This window comes from Numida meleagris, chromosome 1 (assembly GCF_002078875.1).
Source record: "Numida meleagris isolate 19003 breed g44 Domestic line chromosome 1, NumMel1.0, whole genome shotgun sequence".
NCBI classification, from domain to species: domain Eukaryota; kingdom Metazoa; phylum Chordata; class Aves; order Galliformes; family Numididae; genus Numida; species Numida meleagris.
Window position 1 is genome coordinate 64,817,109 of NC_034409.1, and position 26,524 is coordinate 64,843,632.

General features: G+C 39.2%; 1 protein-coding gene across 6 annotated transcripts in view; it reads left to right on the forward strand.

Annotated features, from left to right (window-relative positions):
* PIK3C2G (phosphatidylinositol-4-phosphate 3-kinase catalytic subunit type 2 gamma) overlaps positions 1-26,524 on the forward strand; it is a 313,307-nt gene that overhangs the window by 86,789 nt on the left and 199,994 nt on the right. For 5 of the 6 annotated variants that reach the window (XR_002436670.1, XM_021390880.1, XM_021390901.1 and 2 more), the window contains one exon: positions 22,980-23,729. Coding sequence is in view for 5 of the 6 variants with exons in the window: in XM_021390880.1 (XP_021246555.1) it covers positions 23,073-23,729 (657 nt within the window). In the remaining variant the exon portion in view is untranslated. Of the gene's footprint in view, positions 1-20,037; positions 20,147-22,979; positions 23,730-26,524 lie in introns of those variants that run through there. The other variant, XM_021390891.1, reaches the window with a different exon arrangement.

Below are 26,524 nucleotides of genomic sequence, written 5' to 3' on the forward strand. Positions count from 1 at the left end.
AGTTGATATTCGTTAGTTTTTATATGTAGAAAGTAACTTACTAATGAATTAGGCACAACTGATTAGTTACTCATCATAACTGAGAACATTTCTGTTAAATGAATTTCAGAGTTTTCTTGCTAACTATTTGCAGGAGAGTGTGCATGGTACAGTCATCCCTGTGTTTGTCTGTTGATTTTAATACTGTCAGCAGTAACATGAGATATGCACTGATCTCCTTAATAGAAACTGGAGGTGTTGAGATCCTGGTGATAGTAATAGGTTTTCAAAACCTGCCTGAAGCATATTCAAATCTTAACTGGAACACAGGTATGGTCAAATTTAATTTAAAAAAAAAAACTGGTTATGAAAACTAAGTCTAAAGGTGTATTTTAAAGGAGAATCACACTAAAGACTTCTTAGTTTATCAAGGCTGTTGCCTGCTAATCAGGATTTATTTTTCACAAAAGATTCTACAAGGTACTGTTCTAAGAACCTCTGTGTTCTAGTGTAGAATTAGTTGCCACTTTTAATAATCTCTCATCCTGTATTTCTTTTGTGAATTTGATTTTCTAGATTATTCTTGTATGTGCAAAGGACTTTAACTCCCACACTGTGTATAGAAGTCCTTGCATTCATTCATATGGTACCATCCATTTTCTAGTGTGCATCCATATGTAACGTTCCAGATGGAAGATAGATTAGATTTGTAAGTCAGCTAGTAACAAACAGGAAAGTGAGAGGTAACTGAGGAGTAAATGTCAAAGACCTATGCTATCTTACATCCAGTCATGATTTCAGTCACATTACGTGAAGGACTGAGAAGCTCTGACAGCATCCTTTCAGAAAGCAATTCATTCTCAGCCAGAAGTAAAAACTGGGGCTGAATTTCTTGCAAATATTTTCCCCATTAAATGCATGATTTCATGCTTTTAAGTTGAAGATATAGTCTTATTTCCATGTTGAAAACTTTTTCTTTGCCCATTTGATCAGTTTCTTTTGGTTCTTCTGAGTACTGCAAATTTTCCTTGGAGGTGTTTGCAGTGTTTTCCAATGCAGTGTTGGTTGCAAGTTAAATTAATTGGACACTTATTTTCCTTCCTGTTATTTGATTTGAATTTTAATATATTTAGCATTAATAAGAATTTCTGCCTTAAGGAGCTTACAATAAAAATGGGGATACACACAATATGTGACTAAGAATATTTTATTTACTTGCCTCTTGTAGTTATTGTGAAAGCACTTTGTTGAAGAATGAGACTTGAGTGGAAGACGGTTAATAGCTTGGCTTTAACAGTTTCTTCCTTGTCATGCTAGTCAACACCTTCAGAAAACAAATATTGTTGACAATGACAACGAGTACTCAAATTTTACAAAAATTGTGAAACAAATAATACTTAAGGAAGGGTTTTCTTCCCCTTACTTTTTCCACACACCATTTATTTTTTCCTCTTCTTAAATTGGTTCCCTGATGAATGAATAGATGTACACAGAGCACTGATCCTTATCTTATTAGCCTCCTGGATCTGATTTTATCTCACTTAGAGACAGAATTTGGCTGCAGCTCAACACTTGCTCCTGTCATGCATGTTACTGGGCATACTAAGAGCTATTTTGTCACTGTAATGGATTGCTGGATTGGGGACCAGCTCATCTCTATTCAGCAAAGTGCTGAGAAATGTGCATACTTTTAGGAAAGTGTCCAAACTGTTGACCTTAGTATTCATCTCAGGGATGAGCGCGCTCTGGTTTGCCTTCTTTAACTTTGTGCCTTGTTTATTTATTAAATACTGATGAATACTTCTACCTTTGCGACTATTTCTGGGAATGGTTTCCTTCTACGGTACTGAGCTGTGGCTGCTTCCTCTTACAACTCAGCAGAATTGTTTTCCAAGGGCTTAAAATGCTGCTAGTGAGAATCCTTACTTTACAAATGTTGTTGTGTTTTAGTTTTTGTTTTTTTCCAGGACTTAAACAATCTATGCTAAATCTAATCTATATGCAGTTTAAATGTGTAAACACACTTACCATTGCAGATCAGAAAGACTTATGTACAAAACATAATTGCACTAGCACTTTCACTTTGTTCTTTCACTTATGGAGCACATCTTGGTATGCTTATCAAGGCTTGCAAATTGATAATTTTGAAATTACATGTATGCAGATATATGAATGGAAAATTCTTTAAGACTAAGAAAAAATACATCAGAGAGGAGACTGCTGTGTCTGGTGTTGATCTGCCTAGATGACATTTGTTTCTGCTGATTATCACAGAAATACATTTAAAATAGGTTAGATCTACGCAGTCTATACTGAGAAGATACTCCTTTTCATTTTATGTGGAAATCAGACTACAGAGATGTAGTAGATAAAGGCCTACAGTCTTGTTCGCTTGCACTTAGTTTGCTACTCCGGGTGTTTGAGGCCCTTTTCAGCTTAAAGTTAGATGAATCTTTTTTTTTTTTTTTTAGCAATGATTGGTTTTCATGCTTGGCAGTTTCCTTTGTCCATTCCTTTGATGGTTCACTGGTATGTGAAAAGTAGAAAACTGTAATATTTTTGAAGCTTACATTTTAAGAAGCATTAGCTCAGAGGCCATGTGTGGGTCACCTAGACAGGTTCAGCAGCATAAGCAGAAATCACTATGAGTGGTGCTGCATACCCATTTTCTTTGTGGGAAAAACTGGTCACTGAACCATCCTTGTCAGACAATTTGAACAGCTCTAGTTGCACAGTTGGACTCTTTTCTTGGACTTTCAGTTGTGAGACTTACTTTGTGTCCAGCTGTCAGAATATTTTATGGATCATGCTTGTAATTTTTCACTTGTCTGAGTTTTCTCCCGTTTAACCCTCAGTTCAGTGATGAGGGCTGCAATCCTTTTGTGGTCGCTAGTGAACCTGAGCAGAAAATGCCTGCTTCAAGTGAAAATGTTCAAAAGAATTTTTATTAAGTTGAAATACGTATGTAGGGGTTTGGGTTTTGTTGCCTTTTTGTGAGTTTGTTTTGTTTTCTTTTTGTTTTGTGTTTTTGTTTTGGTTTCTTTTGTTGTTGTTGTTTGTTTTTCATGTTTGCTTTCTAAAGTCCCCTAGAATAAAACTACAGTATTGGTTCCCACTCTGGCTCAGTGATCATCACCTGGGATTCTTTCTCTAGTTTTGATCAGAAAACTGCCATAGAGATTAGAAGCTTTCCTGGTGGAAAAGCATTAAAGCAAATTTTATATTCTTACAAAAGGGGTTGATTTTGAAAGATTAAGAACTTGAAATTAACAAATATTGATTTAAAAAATCTGTGGTTAACTCCAACCAGGGGCATTCACCATGAGAACTGTGCAAGTTCACGTACATTAAAAATCTTGCCTAGCCTTTCTGCACTTCCAGAGCTGGGTCTAGTGAATGATGCAGTATTTATCGTATTTATAAGCTGTTGTCTCATCAGTTTTATTTGCATGAATGTGTAACAGATGTCACTGAAACGGGGAGCATCACCAACATTGTGTGGTGTCCTAGCATGAGCCACCACTATCAGTATTTTATACAAGGAGGAAAATAAGTCTTAATTAGTTAAGCCCTTTACATTTGCCTTATGATATATTAAATATAAGGTGATAGCTAAAACAACATTATTACAGCACACTGATTGGTATAGCACTGCTTATAGTTCAAAGTCCCAAACTGCAAACATCATGGTCTTATTGCTCTTTTCAGCAAGAGGGCTGCTAATCAGGAGATCTAATGAATAACATCTGACAGCATCACATTCACATGCATACCATTAATTCCTGAAGTGTTTCTTTAGTGTTCCAAGTCTGCTTTGCTTTCCTCTCTTCACAGCGAAGAATGGAGTGGGAAGGGCTCACTAACAGGCCTACTTTGTGAGAACTTACTGCTGAAATTTTGAAAGAATAAATTGAAGTATCACAAAAAGCTGCAGTTCAAATTCAATGATGTGTTGAAACAGTAGAATCAAATCCACTTTCAAAAGTATTAGTGTTATGGCTGTGAGACTTTTATATTCTGGCCAAGTATTTTAATACTGAAATGGGACCCAGTTTGGCAGAACTGATGATGAAGAAAGATAATTGACTTTTGAGGGGCTAAAAGAGCATATAAGAGCCAGGGCAGCATTACTGAAAAACAGTTGTTTAAAAACAGAAAAAAAAAAATCCATTAAAATCAATTTTGATTGGAGTTACCGGTGCTATTCATTTACACACTTCAATGTGTAAGATTTTTAACATTTTTTCCTCTTAGAAACTTGTAGTACTTTACATGTAGATGAAGATGTTTATAGTTGCCTTATCCATATTTAGCAATGTGAAAGACAAAATAGTGAATTGTGCTGCCTTCTTTCTTCTTGACAGATTACAATTATTCTATGGTTTTTGTGGATACACTGTCATCCTTCAGTCTTTTTCTTGTGGCTGGAAATAGCAGTAGTAACAGTTGCCCTTTTAAATCAAGGTGAAGAATAGCAAGGGAAAAAGTGTAAAGGGAGAAAGATCCAGGAGACAGCTGGAGAGATAAAGCAAGGTTGGCATAAATGTTGAAACAGTCAGACAAGAGAAACCCAGCTAGCCCAGTGAAAGCCTAAACGCACTGAATGGCAGCATGTAATTGTGTTGCCCAGAACCTGTGGTAGTCTACAGATTGTGTTTATTTTAATTCCCCGGGAATCTGGTCCACTAAATGTAGGTCCCAAGCCACCTACTGACTGGAATTGAATGTATTCCTAGAGGTGAAGTGGTTCCTTTTATTATTCTGTTTCTCTGCTTCAACAACTTTGCTTTCCCTTTTTTTCAACTCTTCTGTATCTCATTTCCATAATTTATCAGTTTTCTCTCTACAACTTTGTTTTCTTTCTGTGACATCTCTGCTCTGTTTAGATATTTTCTGCCTCCACTGCACTTCTGATTTAGATTTCCCTTCCTTTCTTTGCTTATTTCTTTTTCCATCCTCTACTGCCCTCTCTGATGACTGTCTCTTTTGCTCCCGTCTGTATTTGCTGTTCTTCTGCTCCTGATTTTTTGATCCATTGCCACACTGCTTTGCCTGTCATCTTTATTGTCATTTTTCTTTCTCAGTTTCCTTTCTTCCTTACATCTGGTGGTATTAAGATGGTCTGTATCCTAATGTGTTTTCAGACCACTAAGATCAAGGTAAAATATTCAGACCACTGAAATTATATGCCAGTTGGAATTAAAGGCAGATTTTTTCTACATTTCTCTTCATTTTACTCTCTGAGGGTAAGACTGAGGATCAAAAACCTCTTTAATATCAAAAGTGGTTTTCTCTCTATCAAAATGAGTTGTAGCAGTTGATAATTCCTTACTAAGTGGCCAAATGTGCTTCCAATAAATTTTTAATTGACCTCAAGCTACATATATTTTAGATACTTTCTTTGCATGTGTTACATTAACACTCTAAAATCTGCAGTGAAGTTTGAGACCACCAACGTATGTGAATTTTGTAAAACACATCCCTAAAAAAGAGGCAAGAAACAGAGTAAGCAGTATCTCTGAAGACAAGATTTCAGAGATTTTTAGAGACGTATGTTTAGTGAAAATCCTCCCTAGATAGGAGAAAGGGAGGCAAGCCAGCAACAAGACAAGATAGACATGGACTTTTTTCCAAATCTCCCAGGAGCTCCATCCATGGAAAAGAAAACAAGCGTGCCAAGAGCTTTAGTCTCCAGCACCAGTGGCTTTTTGTTCATTCGACTGTAGGAGGTCTTAGTGACATGACTTCCCAATTATGTTATGAAACTTTTTCTTTTCCTACGGTGCTGTGCCTCTGCTGAGGAAAACAGCATGTTTAGAATGTAAAAAACAAGCTGTCAGCTTGCATTGCTCAGTCGTCTTCCACCTTAAAAGGAATATAAAATGTTGCAGTTTATTCAGAAATCTTATTTTTCCTTTCCATAATAGGTTTAAATAAGAAAATTAGCACTGTTTTGGGATTAACTCCTTCAAAGTCTTGATATCCTCAGAATAGCAATTTTTAGAAAGTCTTCATTTTTTTCACTCTAGTAGTGGAATATCCCTAATGCCACACTCTCATGTAATGCTTTTCTTCCATACCTTTCAAGGAGTCTTAAAAGCAGAGTCAGTATCATTATTCACATTTTACTGCCAAACTCAGGCTTACATGATAAAGGTTTAAATATTGTATAACACTTTTCTACTTTGCTCCCTAAAGCAGAGTTGAAATCCTGGCCTACCTGAAATCAGTGGCAAAAAGCCCCATTAACCTGCGGAGGGCCTACAATTCCACCCTCAGTGCCTGTCATCTATTTTACTTTCTCAGTTCTTAATACCTTAGAAAATTGAATTCGCTGAGGCAACATCCACTTCAGGCCAAGCTCCAGAGAATTCTAGCTGAAATTCAGCCTTCAGAGATCTGGATGGATCATAAGCTTTTGCCTTCTGGCAAGGGGCCCTTAAACCCCATTATTTTTTCTGAAAACTTTCTAAAAAATACCGCTGGAAGAAAAAAATGAAAGAAAGAAAAGAAATGTGGAATAAGACCCACAAGATATTTCTGCAGGAATCCTTGCTTTGGGTCTTGCAGCTCTTTTAGGAAGCTCTATCTAACTGCAAGAGGGTCTCTCTCACCTTGATCAAGTATTTTAGCAATACAACAGAAGTATCGAACCATATTGACCTGAGAAAGATAGTAACTGAAGTTTAGCAGTTCACTATTGACTAATAACCCCACTTTACTGGGGATAAATGTACTGAACGTGAACCTGGGTGGCCAAGAAGACCAATGGCATCCCGGCTTGTATCAGAAATAGTGTCAGCATAATAAGGGAGGTGATTGTCTCTCTGTACTTGGAACTAGCGAGGCCCCACCTCGAGTATTATGTTCAGTTTTGGGCCCCTCACTACAGGAAAGACACTGAGGCCCTGGAGCAAGTTCAGAGAAGGGCAACAAAGCTGCAGGGGGGTCTGGATCACAAGTCTTATGGGGAGCAGTGGAGGAAACTGGGATTGTTCAGTCTGGAGAAGAGGAGGTTTGAGGGAGACCTTATTGCTCTCTACAACTCCCTGAAAAGAGGCTGTGGCAAGGTAGGAGTTGGCCTTTTCTCCCAGGTTACAGTGATAGGACAAGAGATAATGGCTTTAACTTGTGCCAGGAGAGATTTAGGCAGGATATTAGGAAAAATGTCTTCTCTGAAACAGTGGTGAGGCATTGGAAAAGGCTGCCCAGGAGGGTGGTGTGGAATCACTTTTCTTGGAGGTGTTCAAGAAATATGTAGATGTGGCACTGAGGAACATGATTAGTGGACATGATGGTAATGGATTGATGATTGTACTAGATGATCTTAGTGGTCTTTTCCAGCCTTAATGATTCTATGACTGGAGGTTAGAGTTTGGGATGAGATAAAGAGTAATAATCATAATAATAAAGATAAAAGTATAAATTAAAAAAAAATGCAATGTAAGTCAGTTTTCTCCAGTGTCTGGTACCTCCATAAACTTATCAGCATCAGGATGGCTTACGCATCACTCTTGTTAATTAAAACAGTCACCATCTGTGATTACATTTTTCTTTATTTGGTATATGCGTTTTAACAAAGTATACTCAGTGCTTAACTGTAGCCCATTCACAGTCTTCTGGCTGGAAAAGGCAAAGTAGTGTTTTGTGCAATGAAAATGAAGGCTTGATGCTTAACCGTGCACATCTTAATATTTTAATTACTTGAGCTTATACATATCACTGGGGCTGGAGCAGCCAAATGGTCAGAAACACAGAATTTCTTAACTATTTCTTGTCATAACTTGATATCATAGCCCTTCCATGATTTTCCCAGCTTAACGCTTTTTGGGTTTCAAAAGGAGTGGCTATAATGCCCCTTACAGCTAATCAGAGCTCAGGAGACATGGATTTCCCTTACTTTCCAAATTGTTTCCATTGTGTTACTGATTCTCTGCATATTCTTTGTATATGCAGAAATCTGGGATGGCAAACATCAGCACGTGGCTCCAGAGTGCATGCAATTTTCTTGTAGCCAACCTAAACCCTTAATAAATGTAATGCAGTTAGTAAATGCTACACTTTTACTGTGTTCTTAGCCTTCGTAATCTAATTTATCTAATCTATCTTAATCAAATCCTCCTGAATTGTTATTTTATGTCTAATAGCTGCTTAGAGAATGCTTCTGGATGACTTTTTTTATTAAAAATTGCACATTGGATTAAAGTGAAGCCCCAACCTAACCCCAAGAAATCTGATTTGATCTTTGAATTTTGGGAGCACGGAGGTTTGCTGGCTATGTAAAGGACAGCACAGACTTCGATTTTCTTTCATCTTCACAAATTTCTACAATGGTGAGTTTGAACCAAAGTCACATAAATGTATTCTTCAATTGTCCATACAGTTTGGATGGATAACTGTCCAAACCATCAAACTAATAGCAGGCACGGTACATGCTTTTCAGTTTTAAGGACTAAAGAGTTCAGTCTTTTATAATAGCCTGTAGACTTGTGTTCATCTAGCCTAACCCCTTCACTTTATCAAAATTTGTACATATTGCCTAGTGCCTTGATGAGGACTTACTAGAAAGACAGTTTTATCACAATTAAATTTATTGGACCTCATTGTGCAAGTTCTGCACAATGGCTTCCTATCCTTATCAAATCACATCCAGAGCAGAAAAACATGTATTAATCCAAAAAGAGAATCTGGTCAAAATATCATTCCCTCCTAGTGCACACACTTGGGACAGTCTGTCAGAACAGGAAGATTTTTCTCATACTCTGCGGCTGAGTTGGAAAAGTGATGGGGGTTTGTTTGTGAGGGAAAGTACATAAGCAAAAGAAACTGGTATGGAGAATTGACAAGAGAAGAGGGGTGGGAAGAGGAGCCCTTCTGTGTCTCAATTTAAACTTGTAACGATATCACTTCTCATCATAAGGGTTCAAAGGGTTAATGGAAAGAGGGATTTTCATTGCATTGTGCACAGTACCTATGATAGCCTCAGTTTAAACTTTAAAGGACAGGTGAAAAGAGAGAGAGAGCTGAATGGCTGCCTTATATATTGGAGAAATTGTTCATTCGTGTGAAATGCTGACCTCTGTCATCCTGCCAAGCTGACTGAGCCCTAGGGTGAGCGGCTGCTTGAGTGCTGGTTGCAAAAGTTAACGCTGCCTGGGGAGTATTTTAAAAGGACAGTGTCAAGGTTGGTGTACCCAAAATCTGACCTATGTTTTTTTTTTTCCTTCCTCTTACATCTATTTGAAAAGTTCATGTCTTTTTTTTTTTTTTCCCCTCCTCTTCTGAAACAAAATGTTTCAATTGCTATTGAAGGCCAGTGTTTAGGAGGAGAAGCTGTGAAAATTCAATATTCAGTGTGACAATGCAGGAAGAAGGAAAAATGTTGAAATAAAACATGTGCGAGGACTGCCGTTGAATTAGGTGATAATGAACAGAAAATTCAGTTTGAAATGTGTAAGAAATCAGTTTAAGAAATGTGTAAGAAATCAGAAAAAGAGCAAGGATTATTTTTACTAATGAAATTATCAGTGCAGGTCCAAACTTAATTTCATAGGAAATTAAGTTAAAATCTCTATTTATTTTTGTTCTTGTAGATTTTTTATTTTGTATGTATGTGCTAATTCTTACTTGGTAGTATTAGTTAAGTACTGTTCCTGTCATAACTGAAATATACCCTTCCCTCTAATTTACATATTTCCTTTTCTTGATGGCCTAATTAAAAACACATTATGTCACTAATGTTTTCTTCCACATAGCTTCCCAAGATCCTCACCACTATTATAATCTCAGCGTGCTGCTTGCAGTAAAAACTCTCACAGAAATACTGTAGCTATTCAAATAGTTACTAGTTTAACTGGGAAATAAATGAAACAACTAAATGTGCAATTGATAAGAGGAAAGGGGAAGCGGAAGTAACAGAATCAAAATAAAACTTTTATTGCACTTAAATATGATCTCTCCCAGAGGCAAAAAGCTTAAAATCTGAACTCTGAGCATTGCAGTTCACCACTTCTTTGCCCTACAAAATTTCAGAGAGCCCTGAAATAAAACGATCGTTATGTAGTACATTGCATGATCACAAGAGGGCGACTTTATTCGATGTACACGTTCCCTTTCAACTTTACCTTTCCGAGCTTGTCTGAGTCTATTCTGTTGTTTTTAAAAGTTTTCCAACGAATTGCAAAGTTCATTTCTGATTTCCCTCTCGGTTTTGAAAAACATGCAGCTACTAAGAAACCCTGCTATGTCACAATCTCTTCCCCGGCTTCTTGAAATATCATCTTACCATCTTGTTATGTTGTACAGGCTTTCTTAAATCCTGGGAGGTAGATCACTTTGCCCTACAGTGTGGGACAGGGCAGCTCTAGTGCATGAATAGAGAGACCTTCCACTTGCTGGTCCAGCTTCAATGTTACAGTAGTGGTCACAGAGAATGTGGAACCTGAGAGGTATAGGTTCCTTCAACCCTTTCCAACCCCAAAGCCTCACGGTTCATCCTGTACCTGGGGAATGTCCCTTTTTCAAAGTCTTTGAAGGATATACCAAATACCAGGAGTTGATAACAAAGACATTGATTTATCCACCCCCGCCCCCTCTGCTCAGCACTTTTTCCCAGCCAAACTCTATAATAATTTCTAAACTATATTTGTCTCTGTAGCTAAGATTTCACACGTTCTCTAAAGCAAAGTCTCAGGCAGCAGTAAAGAAGCTGTCTTGGTTAAAAGACACTCTACCTCCTGCCAACAAGGCTATTTATTGTTTATCTCTATTACATCCATCTGTAGCTAATTGTATAGTTATGGTAATAGTGCCCTCCAGAGGAATTTTGAAGGAATTATAATACTCTGAGTTAATACAAAAGACCTTTTAAAATTGAATGCCACAGGAAAATGGAATAATATTAAAATGATAAAATACTTGAACCTCGGGGGAAAAAAATCTCAATATCAAAGCTCTTTCTATTTTGCATGTGCATTTACATCTAAGAAAACCGTATCCTACTTACAATAGGCTTCTTCATACCCTGATAGCAAACATGAAGTTTGCATAACTCCATTTGAATCAAGGATATGAAAGTAGATCAACCAAGCGAAGAATGAGATAGCTTTTTTTCTAGTTTGCAGCAGTAAAGGATATGAACAATGTATTAGGAGTGCGCTGCAGCCCTGGTCTAAGCTGTCTGGATTTTTTTCTGGACTTGCTGCTGTGAAGTAGGCATGGCACAGTTAATTGAAACAGTCAAAAGTGCAGATATTCGAGGGGTTTTATGGATAAGGTTTATTTTAATACCAAGATAAACCATGCACATGTTCTCAAATTCCAATATCAAGCTCTTTTCTTGACTGTTGATTGTAACATGCTGTGATGCTAAGTCTCAAAGGAAGGGCATGTTATGTGGTACAAGATGGTACCTTATTTTAGGATGCATTCTGGAGGCCTGTGGTACAGCCTTCTGAGATGATACCTCAGCACCTGAACATCAGATTTATTCAAATTTCCTTGTTTTTCTTTTTAACATCCCAAACTATGGGGCTGACTTGCTCTGGTTTACATTCTGAGACTCTCACTCTCTTCCTCCAAAAAGCACCTAGGCCTTAATGAAAACCCCAATGACAGTGAGTTCTGTATTCATTTGTTTTTAGGCACACCCCAGGCTCATGTTTGGTCTGAACACTGCAGATTTCCTGTCAGGTGTCCCAGCTCAGAGCTTTGCATCAGGACAGCTCCCACACTGACTCCGCCAGAACTGGAATGAGCAGTCTGGTGTTGCCATGCTTGGGACCAGATTGATCTGTTTAATTCAGTTCTTTCTTGGGAAAAAGGGGAGATAGATGTGACGTCACTATAGAAGAGGATCACCACTCTCAGTGTACATTCTAAACAAATGCTTCTGATTTTGCAAATGAACCCTAAAGGAGAGTGAAGTGAACTAGGCCCAGCCTGGTAGGCCAGGGCTGGCTCAATGCTTTGGGCAGGGGATATACCTAGTGCTTCCTGGCTTTTTACTTTCCTCAGCAGCTTTAGTGGAATGTGTGCCTCCGGGAATGCTTTCATGTCTTCAGAGTATGCTGGATTTAGCTGTCTTATAGGCCATGGTGGTGCATGGAATTACGTGTTTCTTTTGTAGTAGTTTGTCTTCCACTGCCTCCTCATCCAAAAGGACCAGGGAATTATTGTCAATGTAAAGTCTACAGAACTCTTTAAATAAGAGATTTTCTTCGACTGCTGGATGGGTGGGACAAAGACCATTCCTTTGTTTTTTTCTCTCTCTTCCGTTCCTAATCTAGTACTTGCCAGACTATCTGATCTCATTGTGAAATGGGAACCTGTCCCTGGAAAACACCAGCCATTTATTGAGGCTGTTGTGCAAGGTAACACTACGGATACTAACCACTCTTCCATTTTCAGCTGAGGTATCTCTACCATAATTTTCTTGTTCTTGCTCCGCACTTGGGCCTTACAGATCCCCCTCTGACTGTACACATGTAGCAACTCACCTGTGATATGATACACTGTGCTGCTCGCTCCTGACTCTTGTCTTAGCACAGGTTTATTCCTGTGCTGGAGAGCAAGAGGGAGAGGCCAAAAGTTCTGGAACAATAAGGGTTGACTGAGTTGCTCAGAATAGCGTGGAGTGAGACACAAATCTAAGCCATGGCTGCAGCAATGGGGTGAGTACCTTTGGTGCCATCAAGTCGGGTGCAAGTTTATAGCCTCAGAATTGCTGCAGTGTAAATTTACCATCCAGCACCAGTGGACACGTGCGATCTGTTCAATTTTACAGGTCCCCTGCTTCATAAATACAAATGGATCATTAGCAAAAGCATGAACAGGATAGCACAGGACCTGACATAGCAGACACCAGCTGCTTTGTAAAATAATCTGCCCAGGTAACATTGATGGGGAAGGTACTTTGCTGTGATAGAGGAATGAAGCTGGATTATCTGCACTAAGAGTATCTCTGTGGCAGCCACTAATTTAAGGGCCTCCCCAATCATGGTGGAGGGCTGCTGTGAGCTTAATTTCACATCACAGTTTGCCAAAATATGTATTATTGCAGGTAAGCAGAACTTTTGCATTATTTATGCAAAAACTCAAGTAAATTATTGTTGGTTTCCATGCTGCAGGTAAAGTTTTAATGAAAACAATAATGAACGCTTTGCTGGCATGCATAGACAACCTAAGTATGCAGCCAAATTACCTATCTAAGCAGATGCTTTATATCTTGAATTGCATATAAGGAATGCTGTTCAGTTGGTTTAAAAACTATATATACAGCCTCTGACAATTTTTTTGTGAAAACTATATGTTTGGTTTGTGGTTTTTTTTTCAAAGCAAGCATTTCAGTCATACTGTGAACAGTTATGAAAGTAAAATTAAAGTAGAAAGAAAGATGCAAGAACCATGTGCAAGAAGTCTAATGAAAATTCAGAAATACTGCATTATTTATGATATATACTGTAGTACTGTAATCTGTGCACTATTGCAAACAGAGAGATGTAGACCCTCTCTAGAAGGAAACTGGAGACCTGGTCACAAGGGATATGGGGAAAACTGAGGTACTCAATGACTTCTTTGCCTCGGTCTTCACTGGCAAGGGCTCTAGCCACACCACTCAAGCTGCAGAAGGCAAAGGTAAGGAGAAGGCAAAGAGAAGGAAGATTTGCCTGCTGTAAGTGAAGATGAGGTTCCATCTAAAGAACCTGAAGATGCACGAGTCCATGGGACCTGATGAGATCCATCCATGGTTTCTGAGGGACCAGACGAATGAAGTTGCCAAGCCACTATCCATCATGTTTGAAAGGTCGTGGCAGTCTGGTCAAGTTTCCACTGACGGAAAAGGGGAAACATAACCCCCATTTTCAGGAAAAGAAAAAAAGATCCAGGGAACTGCAGGCCAGTCAGTCTTACCTCTGTGCCTGGCAAGATCAAGGAGCCAGTCTTCCTGAAGGCCCTACTAAGGCACATGGAAAATAAAGGTGAGGTGATTGGTGGTATCCAACATGGCTTTACCAGGGGAAAATTGTGCCTGACAAATTTGCTGCCTTTTATGATGGAGTTCCAGCATCAGTGGATAAAGGAAGAGCAACTGATGTAATCTACCATCGACTTGTGCAAAGTGTTTGACACTGTCCTGCATGACATCCTGGTTGCCAAATTGGAGAAAAATGGATTTGATGGATGGACCACTCACTGGATAAGGAATTGGCTGGATGGTTGTACTCAGAGAGTTGCTGTTAATGGCTCAGTGTCCAAGTGGAGACCAGTGGCAACTGGCATTCCTCAGGGATCTGTGCTGGGACCAGTGCTATTTAACATCTTTGTAGGTGTGAAGCAAACGAAGGCAATGACAGAGCCTTTATTTGAGATCCAGGCACTACAGAACAAGATATCAAAGAAAGAGGAATTAACTCACCCCTCCCAGCAACAGTTTGGGTAAAACGGTGAGCTGAGGAGCACAGCCTTCCCCGGTTTGAACCCGGTGTGCTGGAAGAAGGAAAGGGGGGAGGGGGAACGTGCACACAGGCTCTGAGTGCATACACACTCCCATAACCAAGAGCAGGAGCGCCGCTGAGATGAGGGAGGAAGGAAGGGTGGATCTAGGCTCCCCCCGCCCACTCCGGGCACTCAGGTGCTCACGTACTGGTTCAGGCTGTGACCTGGCAATTCCACTGCAGTAGGCAACATGGACAGTGGGACTGAGTGCACCTTCAGCAACTTTGCAGACAACACCAAGCTGAGTGGTGCAGTTGACACGCTAGAGAGAAGGGATGCCATCCAGAGGGACCTGGACAGGTTTGACAGGTGGGCCCATGCCAACCTCATGAAGTTCAACAAGGCCAAGTGCAAGGTCCTCCATCTGGGTCACGGCAGTCTCAAGCACAGATACAGGTTGGGTGGAGAATGGCCTGAGAGCAGCCCTGAGGAGAAGGATTTGAGGGTGTCAGTTGATGAAAGACTCAACATGAGCAGGCAATGTGCACTTGCAGCTGAGAAGGCCAACCGTATCCTGGGTTGCATCAAGAGCAGCATGACAGCAGGTCAAGGGAGGTGATTCTGCCCCTCTACTTTGGTGTCTTGAGACCCCACCTGGAGTACTGCGTCCAGTTCTGGGGCCCCCAACACAAGAAGTACAGGGAGTTGTTGGAGCAGGTCCAGAGGAGGGCCACGAAGATGAGCAGAGGGCTGGAGCACCTCCCCTATGAGGACAGGCTGAGACAGTTGGGGCTCTTCAGCTTGGAGAAGAGAAGTCTCTGGGGGGATCTTATAGTGGCCTTCCAGTACCTGAAGGGGGCCTACAGGAGAGCTGGGAAGAGACTTTTTATGAGAGCATGTAGTGACAGGATGAGGAAATGGCTTTAAACTGGAAGAGGGTAGATTCTGACTAGATATTAGGAAGAAGTTCTTTATTGTGAGGGTGGTGAGACACTGGAACAGGTTGCCCAACGAGGTTGTGGATGCCCCTCTCCCTGGAGGCATTCAGTGCCACGCTGGATGGGGCTTTGAGCAACCTGATCTGGTGGGAGGTGTCCCTGGCTATAGCAGGGGTGTTGAAACTAGATGATCTCAAAGGTCCCTTCCAACCCCAACCATTCTGTGGTTCTATGATTCTGTGATAAGCACAGCATCCTCTCAGAAATGCATATTGAGGCAAGGTTAATATCATGTATGTAAGATATTGTTTTGACCTTGGATATTGGTAGTTTTTTGTTTAAACAATTACTTATTTTCTTTGTCAAAAGACAATAGAGCACATAACTTCCAGCTGTTATGCTAGGTTTACTGTATATACTAGCTTTGAGTATGCTGGTTTATAATACTGTGTTTTATAATTTCACTGGTTGCCCTGAAGATACTCTTGACATCATGACTGCAAGGGGTACAAGTGGATCTTTATAATCAGTTCCTCTTCCCTATTTTCATAGAATCACTGAATGGTTTGGGTTGGAAGGAACCTCAAATATCATCTAGTTCCAACCCCCCTGCCACAGGCAGGGTTGCCAGGCACTAAATCAGGCTGCCCAGGGCCCCAGCCAACCTGGCCTTGAACACCTCCAGGGACGGGGCATCCACAGCTTCTCTGGGCAGTCTGTGGCAGCACCTCATCACCTTCTCAGTGAAAAACATTCCCCTGGCATCTCATGAGCTGAATTTAAAGCCATATTTAATTTATGTCCTCTTCAAGGCAATCATAATATTAACTGTTCCCTGAGGCCATAGGGGTCATTCTGCCAGGCTACAATATCAAAGTCACCCTGGCTCTGTCACCTTGGCTCAGGTTCACCAGAGTGGCTGAGCTCTGTGCACTGGGGCTGTTCTCTGCCCTCTTCTGCTCCAGAAATCTCCCAGAGGCCCATGCACTGTAAAATGCAATGGGAAGGAGTCTTAGAAAAGGTTGATGAACCAGCTTACTAAATTTTCCATACAAAAAAGCCTGCTGTAGAGTGTAGGGAGCTTGCTTTAACAGCATATATACAAGACCCTGTTTTTATATTTGTACAGTGTATGATATGAACAATTTCTGGAAGGTCAACAAACTTTGTTGAGTACATTGGAATGACAAAGCTGAGCTTAACAGAAAGCCATTGAGCAGGCACCCTGGACTGGGAAGGCAAAAAGAATAGCAGTGGAAAAATCACAGAAGGTAAGGGAAATGGAAGCAAACACCACAAAGCAAAATTTTAAACGCAGTATGAAAAAAAGGCTTTGGCTTTAGGCACTCAGCTTTGGGAAGTTTGACTCTCTCACCTGAAACTCATGGCTTCACTTCTCCTTTGAAGCATTTAAGCTTCTTTCTTGGGTTATTTAGTGTCTATTAGACTCTTTTATATATGTATACATCCAAATACAAAAGCCTAATATATATCGTTATAAGCACATATATAATATATATACGCTTACATATATTTTTATATATGCATGCGTACATACATGTGTAGATATCTGCATACTATGTGTATGTATATATGTAGAGATATATAAAAATTTGCCTGCACGTCTTATTTTAACTGTACTCTAAGATAGCTGAGATGAGATTGATCTCCATTTCAGCACTCAATTTTCTCAGCAATTTAATTTTTGAAGCTGGAGTCACTGTTCCTCCCAGAAACAAGTCTGGTAAAATGGTGCTGTTCCTTTTACAGGATCAAAGCACAAAAGATGTTCATATGAAAAGAGAGATTAAAATCCATACTTTACATTTAGTCATGGCTAGTTTTGCGTTCCACGTGTGCAGACTGGGGAGGTAGGTCTTTTGCAACAGGGTATTTCAAATGTTGGCAGTGTGTTTGTAACTTAGTAACATTGTATATTATGTGTAGGAGTCAGCAAGAGCTTTTCAAAATGTTTTCTGTGTAAAATATAATATAATCTCTCTCTTTCTCGTGGAAAAGTGAAACTTTGCTTTCTTACCTCTCTTACTCTGTCAGTTTCCTTGACTTATTCTATGTGAATAAATAGAGGATGAGGAGTGTTTTCAGAATTGGCAAGTCCTTTTTGCCCTTTACAACATAAATCTTCTTGATAGATGAGTCACATTATAATGATTCAACCACTGTCATGTTTTTTCACACATTTTTTTCTTCTTGCCCAGTAGCATCTACTCTGCTGGGTTTAACTAAACAGGTGACATATAGTACACACTGCATGAACCTTGGAAGTGAGAGAGAAGTAAGGGCAGGTAGTACAGCAAATGAAATCTTAACCACATCTTTTTGTTACCAGAATTCTTTTTCCTCGGCTGCTTAAACAAAATAAAATCTTGACATTGGTCACTTTTTTTGTTGTCACCAACATATGGAAAAACCCTATGCAGTTTTGCTGATCCATTGCCATCACCTCGGTTGCAGCAGGAGAACTGATCTAAGAGAAATAGCATCGTATCATCTGCAGGCAGCAGCTCAACAACCATGAGTCTTCCTCATAATGGGCAGCGTTCCGACAGGGGCCATATTTGTCAGTGACAATGACAGACATGATGACATTCCCTGCAGCCAGACATAAAGCTTAATTGTCGCTGTGCCTGACACGATGATCTCTGTTCCTTGCTCCACAGTTCTGGGAAAATGACAGTAGGTGGCACTGGAGAATAACAACAAGGGCGCTTGGATCGGTTAGGAAATGGAGCAGTCTCCTCCCTGGCTGGGTGTTTAGCCATGCTTCTGGTCCCACAGACTGCTGAAACACTTTGCTTCATTCCCTTTACAAGCCTGCTATATGCAAAGCCTCAAGGTTTCAAATGGCAGGGTGTGGTTTGGGAAAGCTCCAAACTGTGTGAAGCAAGACTTAAAGCAATGACCTGCTGACGATGCTGTACATCTTGAGGTGTGTAAGAGCAACTACTTTGGCAGCTCTTTACCTGCAGCTTTATATCAGACCAAAGTCATACATGTAAGCTCATGCATGGCTAAATAAAACACACGATTTAATTTTAGTGAGGTGTAGGCTCCTGCCAGTTGGTGGAGCAGCAAGAGTGTCTAACAGAACAGAAGGCAGCATCCCAGTGAGTCTCCACTTTTCTTCTTAGATTTTCCCACATGCCAGCAAAAGGGGAGGAGATGATTCTCCTTAGTTCTAGGAGGAAATTAGAGCAGAAAGTGACTCAGCAGTTTCCCACCTATTACTTTGTTGAGAAACCGAAAGTAAATAATTGTGAAAATGTTCAGGGTTTCCCAAGAAAAATCTTCATAACTTTCTCATGGAAATCACTGTAGGGAGAGGAGGACATGTCCCAGCTCAGTTCATGTTACACGTATAGCTTTCTGTGTTTGCTTGGGAACATGAGCTCTTCCTGTGCATATTTCCTGTTTTCTCTATCCTCCTCCTTTTAGGACATCCATTCTCTGTGAGATGAAGCAATATCACTCAGTCATGCTGCCATATATTAAGAAATGGCAGCTCCTAAAATTGGTGTGATCCTCTTCAGCATCACTTAACAGTAATCGCTGTTAATGTCTACAGTGCAGTTTAAATGCCATCAAATAGTCTGTGGGCAAGCTGGCATTTTTTAAGGGTTGGAGAATATATGAGAAGAAAAGCATCACCTTTCACCAACTGAAATAACTTTTGTCCTTGACGAACTGCTTTTAAATCGCAATGACACCACTGACAGCTTTTGTGGTACTTTGAAGTGCCGAGTTTTCCCAGTAATGCTTTATCAAGTTATTATTCACTCAGTTTATCAGATATAAGATATCTCTAATTAATTATTAACTTTAAATGCTTTATCCTATTCTGTTTGGTCTTACTGTACAGCCTTTTATAGCTGGAATAGTTTTGTTTATACTGACTGCCTCACCTTCTTTGAGGATATTTTCCTGCTTTTAATAACCTCGGAGTAGACTAGGCTTGGGATTTTGGGTGAGTTCTGAATAGCCACCTCGGTGGCACAATTTATACCTTTTTATGTGATGGTATGAAGCCTGGAGGCAGATGGGCCCAGAGGGATTTCCCTCCATGTTGTGTCCGGAGCTTCCTCTGCTGCTCCCTTTTATGGGAGAGGCCTAGCCACTTTGAGGTCTAGGAATAAGTTTGTGACTGGTGTTGTATTTATTCCAGTTCTTCAGGCCCTTTTCAAAGGTGCAAAGGCTTCATCGATCTTTGAAAAATATCGCAGTGTAAGGAAGGTGCTTCCCCCTTTAGACTGCCCCAACTCTACAGACTGAGGAGCCAAAGGCAGAGGACTCTGAAAGGAACTCTTTGATCTTCCATTTCCCCTGTGAGCAAAGAGTTCCTTTCCGAGTTCCCACCACCAGTGGCAGAAAGAAGCTTCATGTAGATGGAGTCGAGTAAAAGTTCTGAATACTGGTGTAATTGCAGCTCTTCCCACAGAGAAGTTGTCTTTATTTTAAGCGTGTTTGATACATGCAGTGTAAGCATGAGATCATCTACCACCATGTTTAATGAAGAAAAAAAAAAGAAGTATGGTTCTTAAATAATGAGAGAAACAACAGATAAGGTGTTACCTTTTATTGTTACTGCTGTTCAAAATTTCCCTGAAGGAAGCCATGGGAAAGAATCATTACCTCAGTAAACCGGTTAAACGGGAAGGGAAACTTCTGAAAAGTTACACCCCCTTGGTGCTGAAAGCACACAGGTCATCTGAAAGTGTCTGTGAGCAGGAAGAAATAGGAGGCTGTATATTCTTCTAATACATTGTGTGTTTCAGGTAAGAGGTTGCAACATATTTTCTTACTGCTTAGCAACTGGACCGGTATTGCCCTTCTGGGTTGCGGAAAAAGAAGAGAAAATGGAGCCTGCAGCGCTCAAAGCTTTTATGCTAGATTGCATGTGCATGTGGAAGTAAGGGATGTATTTCTGTATGGTAGGATGGCAGCAACAATGTTGTGAGCATTGTGTTACGCTATCTGCTCCCTTGGTTTGTAGTGAGTATTTTACAGTATTCGTTGGGATTTACCCTTAAAGCCCCAGATGGCAGAAGCATGCAATTATGTGAAAATATGGCTTGTCATTTCAAAGGAAAAGGAAGTCTATGCGCATATTGCACAGAAAAATTGCGAAACTCTCCAAAATGAGATTTCAGAAACCATGAAGCAAAGAGAACAAGCCCTAAAATATAACCTTTTTTTTAAAAGAACTTGCATTAGACACTTTCATTTTGTAAGTGATTTCTGAAAATTCACCATTGTCAGTGCACTTCACATAATTCAGACGCAGTTATAGTGGCTGGCAAACAGCCAAGCCCTTCCCTGAACATGGGTGTTGCTTTGAAAAGGATCAGGAGTTGGTCTAAGTACAGAGCCCAGCCGTGATAACTGAGCAGGTGAGACTTAAAACACCGAGATTTACAGCATGACATGCTGAGTTTCCAGTCTAAATAGTTCACTTTAAGCATGTGCCAATGTAAAAGAGACGTGGTGCTACACAGTACGGTGTGGGTCTGCTCTCCTTGCTGTGCGTTGTGCAGAGTCTCATTTCTCATGTGGAACCCTCAGCCCAGTGAGAAGAACGTGGGAACAGATTATACAAATCACGCTCTTTCCAGCCTTTGGCACTGTATCTAACTGGCCTACTTTTAATGACAGGTAGGGAAGCAATACTTCTCTGCAGTATGGAGAGTGCAGTTGCATACAGATAGATGGAGGTGAGATGTGCATCTCTTTATCTGTCTGAAAAACATGGGATGCTACTCACAAAATCTGTAGTGGTATAAGAAGCAGGGTTAGCTATTAGCTATTAATGTATCATTGTAAATGGAATTGGTTTGAAAAGTAAAGAAAATATTTTAGAAACTGTTAAAAGGGACTAAAAAGCATTGCATTTTCTGCGCCTCTATTTCAGTCTTCCCAGTAGCCAAACTTACATAAGGAAGGTAGAGCTGGAAGGAGAGATTCTACAGTCTTTTATTTTTCCCGAAACATTCCAATTTTTATAACAATAAAAAAATAGAATAAAAGAAGTTATCTCTGTTGGTTTAATGGATGTTTCTTTTTCTTTCTTATCTTCCTTTTATTCATCTGCAAGTGTACTTCAGGATTTACTATGGGAGAAATGAGCAGGGACTGAGCTGGTAATTGAAGTTCATGGTGGTATTCAGAGTGGTATGCATCAGTTTAGTTCCCTGGCAACTTCATGAGTATTTTTTTTTCCTCTTTTTCTTTCTTTTCTTTTTTTCTTTCTTTTCTTCAACACAGTTAAAGCATACCAATCTACACAGCACATGGAATTACTAAGTTGAATGCTTAAAAGAGTTATTCAGCCTCTAATGTGGAGATGTCATTTCAGCCTATTTAACTTTTCATTTCTCTTCTCATTCCTGACTGTGGGTGATAGAAGTCTATGTCACCTAGAGTTTGACTTCAAATAAAACAAAAATAAACAAAACTGTGATGAATACCTTCTGTTGTAGCATAGGTTTTCAGTGTAAGGCAGTATTATCTAAGCTAATATAGTATACATCTTGGGGACATATTGGAAAAGCAATTTGTGGTGTCAAGCTTTGACAATATTGAGTGTATTTTTCATCTCAATAGTGTTTTTTTTTCTGCTGGGTGATATATTTTTTATTGAATTATTAAATCAGATGTTTCCATTTGTTCTGTGTGATAAAGTAGCCAGTACAACCACATACTTGGTGGTATTACTATTTCATGCCATTTGTGTTTTAGGCTACTTCTATACTAGTAAATGCAACAGGCCAAATCCTTATTCTATTCCAAAATGAACAGAATAGATTTTAGTTTTAGAATTAAACACACTTCCTAAAAAAAAAAAGTATTTTACCTTATGACAATAGTCTCCAGTGCATGTTCCCAACCTGAACCATAGGCACAATCCAAACGACTTGTCTCATTCCAAAATTGGATGAGGAAGTTTCCTAATAAGTTTGAATGATGGTGAAATACTGCAGAAGCTTATGTCCTGTCCTATTAATTTAATAACAAAGATACAACCTCAGGGTTTTCAGATGTATTGATTTTGAAAAATAATCAAACAAAAGACTGAAATTTATTTTTAATTCTTTTTATTTTTATATGTCACATACAAGCTTTTTGTTGTAGTGTTTTTAATGCAAGCTGAAGATCCAAGTCTTCTATATTTTATCCTTGTTCTTTCACTTGCTTATCCTCTGTAGGATAAAAAATGATATAATATCAAGAAATTTTAGAGATGCAAAAAATGAGTATATGAACGGAACTGTCATTAATATGAAGCTTTGCTACTTTCTTGTTTTGGATTTCTGCCTTATGTGTGCTATACAAGTGTAAAATAATGGAAATTGTGAACATTTTATTTAGTGTTTGTCAGAATTAGTATTTTAGATCAGTTGTTCTAGACATCCTTTTGATATTATTCATGAATTCAGGAAATAAGAATAATTTTAAGGGCAACTGGAAATAAGGCAAAAGACATTCAAGCTCCAGATGAAGAAAATCTTTACATCTCATGGAGAAAGATCTAAACCAAGTAGACAAAAATATGGCTTTCATTATACCAGATTATTTTTGTTTGTTTAACTCTTATTCTGTGCTTTCTTGCAGTGGCTTTATGTAGCTCCGGTTCTGAACTCTTTGACTCTGAAATTATTGCAAGACTTCCTTGAGGATTAATAAGACCGAAGAGAAAAATCAGAAATGGCATACTTTGGAAAGGTGCCTTTCTCAGATGATGAATTTCGTGAAGGACATGCTGGAGATGAAGCTTCTTACCCAGCATACCATTCTGGTTCTTATGGAAAGGTCTATCTAGGCTTTGAACAAATAGTTGATGAAGTCAACAATGAATTTTTTTTTTATGGTTCATCACACTTACATCATCATGAAGAACATTTTTTCACGTCAGATATCTTTAGTCAGAATGTGCCAGAACAGCGGCTTTGCAGTCAGCCTCCAGTTGCTTGTGGTGAACTTCACTCTGAAAATTTTGTTCCTCACTGGCAACAAGGCACAGTGTCACCAGTGATAGGTTTCAAGTCTTCTTTACTGTCTGATGACGGAAACTTCTCTCTGGTGGATTCCCACCCATATAATCAAGAGAGAAAAATCTACAGATGGAACAGTATAACTCCAGTCACAAGTGTGTTTAATTCAAATGTGGAGAGAGGCAACACCTACTGGAACTTTCAGATAGGTTTTGATAACGTAGATGCTCAATGTCCTGTTTTACTGGACAGCTATCCATTTGGACAAGAGAGAGATGAAAGTGGAAATGGAGAAGCCTGTTTAACCAACATTTCCAGAAGATTCAGCATAGGACCTACTTGGCCCAGCAGCCCTGGACATGACAGGGAGGTATTTATGTTTTCTGATATTAAGTGTTTAAATTCTTGATCCTTATTGCCCATGCTCTTTGTCCTTGCTCTTTGTGTATTCACTCATACTGATGCAACATGGATTAGAAGCACTTTATTTTAAGACGTGATGAAAAAGAAAACACTTTAGGGGAAGAAAAATCTTCTAGTTCTGTAGAGAGTTTTTATCATGTGTCTTACAATTCAGCTGGCCAAAGGCAAATATGAGACTTCTTACTTGCTTCTTATTTGGTCTGAACTACTTCCTAAAATAGAGATGCAGGGAAGCGTCAGGTGTATTTTCCAGTAATTGTGTAACTTTTGATTTCTTGGCAGTCAGAATTTCCCACAGTGTTTTTCTATGTTTACAGGAGGAATGCCCTCAAACAAACAGTGCGTGATTAGTTAAGAGATTTTTATGCAGCATGAAAACATTCAAGCATCCTCTTTCTTTGATTCTAATATCAGAAGAGAACCCGGCAGACCATAAAAAATAAATTCTGAAGGGAAGATGCCTACCCTGTCTGACTGATCAGAATTTTATACTGGCATAGTCTGTGTCCTACCTTCTACGTGTTTTACTCAATTTATAATTAGTGTCAACACATTTCTTCAATCTAATTATTGAATACATGCATATATATATATTTCATTTGAAAGTAATGAGTTTTACACCTAGTATAAAATGAAATATCCTCATTGACTCTAATGGAAATTTGCCATTTTACATTAGAAGATAATCTAGATTATGGTCTAGAACTCACTAGTGGTTCAGAACATAACCAGTAACCAAAAAAGCACCATGATAATTATTTGGCTCATAAAACTGCCACAAAGGGGTAAGTACAGAAAGATGGAATAAGGTGTGTTTGAAATAGATAACAAATTGGTTTTCTCTGATACGTAACCTGAGATTCAAAACAACAATGCATTATGATGAATGTGTTTTTTCTGTTGAGCCAGATTGTCTGTGTCTCATTTGACTGATATATCCTTATTCTGAGATGAAATATACCATGTCCTGACTTCACCATGTGCTGCATATGTTTATGTGAGTGTATATAATTCTCTTCTAAAAATAGATACATCTGCTGTGACTGTGGAAGCTCGTCCCTGTGACACTCAGCCTTTAGCTGCCTTTCTGAAGCAAATAGGTTTTTTTCCTCCTTCTATCAGGTGTTCATAACTCTGTTTATGGCTTTGCTGTTTTAATAATGATGTCTTCTAGGATTCCCATGGCTCTCTCTGATGTTGTATCTCTCTTCATTTTTGTTCTTTCAAAATTCTGACATAAAGAAGGAAAAAGAAAATGATAAATCCTCCCTTTCCTCTAGTCCTTGTTAGGATTCTGAATCATTACAGGAAACCTCAAATAGCCTACAGGATACTCCAGCACCAGGAATATTAAAAAACAGTTTAGGTTCGCCTTCTGCTTTTAACTCTGAGTGATCACAGTATCATAAAGCAACAGGAAAGAAACATTTGATTGACTTGTTTCTCTGTCTGTGAATAGGGAAAACTGCAGAAGTAAAGATATGCAGATGCAGACAGATGGGGAGTGTGTTTGGAGGGAAATTAATCTGAGGACAGGAACTCCTACGATTAATCCTGGACACCATATTTAGGAAGTTCAGTGATGAATACAACAAGAGGAGACAAAAGGCTGTTGTTCATTGTTTTATTTGTTTGTAAGTTAAAAAAACAAACAAACAATAGGAAAACTAAAGCATACTGATGTCTTGATGAAAAGAACAACAAGACTTCTCAGGAGTAAAGTAAAAAACATTGGTATTCAAACAAGCAGAAGGAGATTAAATTGTGTTATGGGATGGAGAGATGCTAGAGGAAGCAGGCATATAAGAAGAGGCACAAATGCTTCTGATGGAGGAGGAGAGAATTATAGAGGAGGGAAGAGCAGAAGAGTGAGTCAAGGGCAACTACAACTGAAAGTGTGGGAGGATTTGATTAAGTCAAGGAAGTGTCTGAGCAGTTTAGCTAGAAGAGGAAGAAATGGGAGAAAGGAAAGAATTTATTTGTAGCAGAAAAATCAGTGTGGTCAAAGGAATTCCTTCAGGGAGAAGCAACTATATCAAGACAGAAGGTGAGACAAGTCAAGGGACTGGCAACTGAGCCTTGAGATGATAAGAGAGGGAGAATAAGTGAAAGAAAATTTAGAAGGGACAAAAAAATACTGGGAAGAGGTAAATCATTGCTACTGGGCTGGAATCATTTGAGAGGATTACAAGGGCAGAAGAATAGCACTGATGCTGAATAAGGCTGTCAGAATGGCTGGCAAAGTAGAACACCACAGCAGAAGAAAGAATGCGCACAGTTGGGATTTGTGAAGTCCAGGACATATGAATGATGCATTTGAGTAGTAGGAGTTGAGAACTAGGGCTATAGATAGAGTGAAAAGGGAAAAGATGCTGAAACATGGAGCTTAACACTGAGATAGGTCATAAGCACACAAGCTGAAATATTCACATTACTGAAATTATACTGTCAGTCCGATCCTCAGCTCTTGGATGCAATTGTATGGCCCTAAGCTTTGTTTAATGCATGCTATTTGAAATATGTCCTATGTAATAAAACAAACATTAATTTTCTGTGGCCTTGTCACCACCAAGTCAGATATTCAAAAACACTGTAGAAACCATCTTTGTAACATGTGACAAGTCATTTTATTTTAGCCATATTAGAAAGAAGGCTAAAACACAACCTATAAAGTATCCAGTAGACTTTTCGACTTCATTTGAGATATTTAGGATCTAAAGTTTTCAAAATAACTAGCAATCC